The 5,000-nt window shown below is 35.4% G+C and overlaps 1 protein-coding gene and 1 long non-coding RNA gene across 2 annotated transcripts in view; one reads left to right on the top strand and one right to left on the bottom strand.

The window, feature by feature from the left end:
* The window catches only part of LOC135207987 (uncharacterized), a 112,672-nt gene that overhangs the window by 79,291 nt on the left and 28,381 nt on the right, over nt 1-5,000 (bottom strand). The gene's annotated exons all lie outside the window — the stretch shown is intronic.
* Nucleotides 99-3,913, top strand: LOC135210190 (uncharacterized). Its single transcript, XM_064243060.1, has 2 exons — nt 99-153; nt 3,090-3,913. The coding sequence occupies exon 2, from the start codon at nt 3,090-3,092 to the stop codon at nt 3,681-3,683; it is 594 nt and encodes a 197-aa protein (XP_064099130.1). The 5' UTR covers nt 99-153; the 3' UTR covers nt 3,684-3,913.

Raw genomic sequence — 5,000 nt, 5'->3', positions numbered from 1 at the left:
GGAATATTCTTTCTTCATTATTTTTTTTCATATGGTGGTGGTACTCTGTGCGCATGCGCGGAGTACTTCTTGAAGAGGTATATAAGGGGCCTTCGGACGGCATGGATTATCATACTAATCTCTTCTGGCTTCCAGTAATCATCTCTCCTAAAAGTAAGTAATATATTATGTGGTTGGTTTTGTATTTTGAAAATTGACGTATTCCAAATAACCTACACAAAATATTGTTAAGATTTATATATATATATATATATATATATATATATATATATATATATATATATATATATGGTATATGTGTGTAAACGCGTAAATACTATCGCCTATTAGAATGCCAATATGCCAATCAATTATGCTTTTACCAAAGACTTGAATTTAATATGTGAGATATTTTCTCTCTCAAAACACTATCCACTCGTTTGGAGGTATTCCAATTTCTCTCACGGGAAAAAAAGGATAAAATCAGCCAGTTTACACTAAATGATCTCACACATTCAAAGCGCGTACACTCAATGAATCATTCATTCATGCACTTGTATCGCCCTAACGTAACTGATTTTAAAGTTGTGTTTAGAATTAAAAGAATTAGAACCGGAATAACATTCACTTTAGGTTTTGAGAAAAATAATCCACCATAAATTCATCTGAATAGTTATTTCTACATATGTTTTTATCTTTTGCAGTTATAGAAAATGCTATTATATTTAAAAGAAATTTCTTTTAAATTTTAGGTATTAGTGTGTTACGTTTTGTGTATAAAGCAAGGTTTAAGATCATTCGTTACATAATACCAAAAGAAAATTATCTACGTATTTATTAGCAATTCAGAAAAAATATAGAATACGGAATTAATAACGACAAATGGATTTCAAGATTCATAAATAGTTGGCGAATTCAGCAAAATTTTGATGTATAAAAAAAAGTTTATTCTAGGCATAGTCAAAATCAGTTGATGGAGGGCAGCTGTATCCCTAACAAGAGCTTAAAATCTTTATTAAAAGTATTGAGAATTTTTATTCTTAAATAAGTCAATTAGCGCAAGCTAGCAATTAGCGGTGTATAAGCGGACCTTTTGAAAGCAGAACTCCACTTCTAAGTTGCTTGAAGTAATTCAAGTGTTGCTTGACAGCGCGGGAAAATTACGTTACGTTACAGAACGACTCATAATTATAATTTTTGCCTGAAGTTAATAAATGTCTTAACACTTGGGGGCAACTCGACCGGAGGTAATTGATAATCTTAAAGACCTCAAGCAAGAGTTGTGGCTTCTTAATTAAAGAGAGTTTGTCTAACTGTCTGAAAATCAAAGCAGTCAGAATAATTTAGATGGTTTGATTCAATTTAAAATTATAAACGGTTTCGGGGAACTTAATCGCTCATTGTCTGTTAAACGCGAAGTTACTTAATGCTTTTCTCTTTATCTGATGATATAGTTGACGTAAAAATATATATATATATATATTATATATATATATATATATATATATATATATATATATATATATGTATATATATATATATTATATATATATATATATATATATATATATGAATAATTATCACATCGAACCGTGATCCATTTATATATCAATTCAAGCTACAAATGTCCTTTAATATCTAAATTCACTTTACCTCCCAAATGATATATTTTCATATATGTACCGAAGGGGAATTTTTAAGTTGATAACAATTTCGTCCCCCCATGGGATCGAACCACCGTCCAGGTGGACGGGGACGAAATCAGGACAGTCAGTGACTGATTGGATAGCGTCACTGACTGACTGTCCTGATTTCGTCCCCGTCCACCTGGACAGTGGTTCGATCCCATGGGGGGACGAAATTGTTATCAACTTAAAAATTCCCCTTCGGTACATATATGAAAATATATCATTTGGGAGGTAAAGTGAATTTAGATATTAAAGGACATTTGTAGCTTGAATTGATATATATATATATATATGTGTGTGTGTGTGTGTGTGTGTGTGTGTGTGTGTGTACAGAGTCTCACTTAAACAGGATGGTATCTAACAGAGATTTCATTCACAAGTCACAAGCTTTCAAGGACTAACTGTCCCCATTGTCTGTTAACCGTGTGTATGTTTGTGTGTATGTGTATTATGTTATTGCTGTATGTTACAGCCCATTTCTGTCAAGTAGAAATGAATGTCATTTACGATATAACTGGGTTACAAATGCAAGAATATTAATAATCATTACAATTTTACACGAACTCAAATAAGGCAGAGAACTTGTCCATACACTAGATCACTCACAATCCACTTCAAATTACGGGCAATAATTACAGACTGAAGAAGCCTTGATGGTGTTCATGTCACCTTTATATCACAGTGCTTAGGAAAAAGTTTTGTGCTAATTAAATAATAACCGCTACCTGTTACTTCGTTGTAAAACTGATGTCAGTTTATTACGTAAGATTAACGATCTAGTTTCAATAAGTTGTAATTGCAACTAGGATGACGTAGGTTCAAGGAAGGGAACCTTGCGGGTCTATGACACTTATTAATATCCTAGAAATCTCACGATTCATTTTGACCCACTAATTCCGTTGAATTTACTAAGATACGAAACCACTGACAAATAATTTAATACGGTCGTTTAATTTCTAAATATTTATAGATAATATTTCTATATACGGAATTTTTCATTTCATTCCCATAACATCTCATTATAATTTATTTTTTGATAGGTTAACAGATTTCTATAATTAGTACTAATTACTTTGAATTCAAGTATTACAAAGAATTCCCATTCCTAAATCCCCCCCATTATTCCTAATTCCACTGATTGTCTTTCAGGCTTTATGTAGAATTCCCATTCCTATAACTAAGTTACCATTATTACTAATTAAACTCGAATTTCTTCAGCTCCTTAGGATGAATTCCCACCTCCTGACCCGATTCCCATTATTGCTAATTATATGGAATTTCATTCAGCCCTTTAAGATCAATTCCCTTTCCCAAACCAGAGTCCCATTATTGCTAATTACACAGAATGTCTTTCCGACCATACGTAGAACTCCCATTCCTAAAATGGATTCCCATTCCTAAACCAGATTCCCGCCATTACAGATGCATCGCAACACACTCTTCGCATTGGCTCTGGCGTTCTGCGCCCTCCACATGGCCAACTCTGTCCTGATTCTGGAATCCTCCGGAGTGGCCTCCCTGGCCATTCCAGCCGTCACTCTCACCACCGGCACCATCGGCGTGGGCGTGACCTCCTCCGCGGCAGCCGCTGCCGCTCTGGCGGGCGTCGGAGCCCTAGCGGCGGCGGGCGTCATCGTGGCGGCGAGAGCCGCCAGCGGGAACGGAAAGCGCTCCGCCCCGACCTGCCTCCCGGTCAACAATCCCGAGCTCTTCATCACCTTGGCCGCGAACTCGGACAAGCTCGGCTGCGGGATGCGACTCGTCTGCGAACTGGAAGCCACACCCGACGAGGCCCTCACCCAGGACGAGAAGCTCATCCTGGCCCTCTTCGGCCGCGCCCCTCTCCCCGTCAACTTCGAGGAGCTCAACACGCCCAAGGCCGGCTTCCAGTACGCGGCCTTCGTGGGATCCAAGGCCGGCTCCGCCTCCGAATGCGCCAGCGTCTTCAACGCGTGCCCCTTCGATCGCGCCACCATGATCGAGGCGTTCCACAGGAGCGGCACTAACGCCCTCTGAGTTCAGTCGTTCATTTGCTGGTCAATGAAGTGTCATTTTTTCTCTTTTGTCTTCTCCGGTCTTATTTTTATTCAGCAATTTTTATTTCAACGTCACGAATCTTTGTTATAGCCTTAGTCATGTCTTCGGGTTTATATTGTTCTTCCTTCGGTAGTGACTGTAGTTTTTTTTCGATATTGCTCCTGCTTGTAGTCAATTATTTTTCTAATAAATAAGAATTTTTTTCGTTATGTAGTCGTTTTTATTGCAAACTTGACCTGCCAGCTGTACCCGTCTGAGAGAGAGAGAGAGAGAGAGAGAGAGAGAGAGAGAGAGAGAGAGAGAGAGTTATGACATCTGTATTAGTGAAAACAAGTTTATTTCCCATTCAATACGATCGGTGATCTTTTACAAAACCGACCAGTTGCAGATTAATAAATGAATGATTTTCAAAATATAATGATTATTCCCCATTATCATAAGTATTGGTTATCAGATTAGCTCAAACATTATAAAGTATATTGACGTTAATACTGCATCTTAAAAGATATAATAGAAAACATTACCAATTCCATCAACTTGCATATGTAATTTATACGATGTTAAGCATGAACAAGGAATGACTGGAGTATTACCAAATAATATTCAATAATTTTCCCAGAAATACTGTCCAAAGTTTAGTAGTTATTTGAAACAAAACTAGAAAACTTATTTATAAATCCCACAAAATCTTACACTTAATTAAAATTAACTGGATCATAACATTCCAATTTTATGCAGTTTCAACTAAAACTAATGATATCTGAAGTCTGCTAACGAATATGCTTCTTTAAACATTACAGAATAGTTGTAAATCAAGTGATATATATATATATATATATATATATATATATATATATATATATATATATATATATATATATATATATATATATATATATATATATATATATATATATATATATATATATATATATATATATAATATATATATTATATATATATATATATATATATATAGATATATTTACTTTTATAACATATAGTTGGTTACAAAGGAAATATCTTCAATGAAATTGTTTGCAGTACCAAGGCGCAATGAATTCTAAATAAACTGATGCTATTAAAGGTACCGCTCTAGGAACCGCTATACAGGTGTTACTATATCCATTACCTGGGTCATAAGTATACTAAAACCACCAATTTTGTTGGTCCCGTCTTATCACCGTGACCTCATTTAATACGACCAACGTTAAAAGCCAACACGTAATTGTTGGATATATGTTAACTTCTTCTTCTTCTTCTTCTTCCCAGCCTTATTCTTATTCGGGGTCGCCG

Source organism: Macrobrachium nipponense, chromosome 11 (assembly GCF_015104395.2).
Source record: "Macrobrachium nipponense isolate FS-2020 chromosome 11, ASM1510439v2, whole genome shotgun sequence".
NCBI classification, from domain to species: Eukaryota; Metazoa; Arthropoda; class Malacostraca; order Decapoda; family Palaemonidae; genus Macrobrachium; species Macrobrachium nipponense.
Note: the sequence above shows the minus strand (reverse complement) of the source record. Positions and strands in the feature narration are given on the sequence as shown.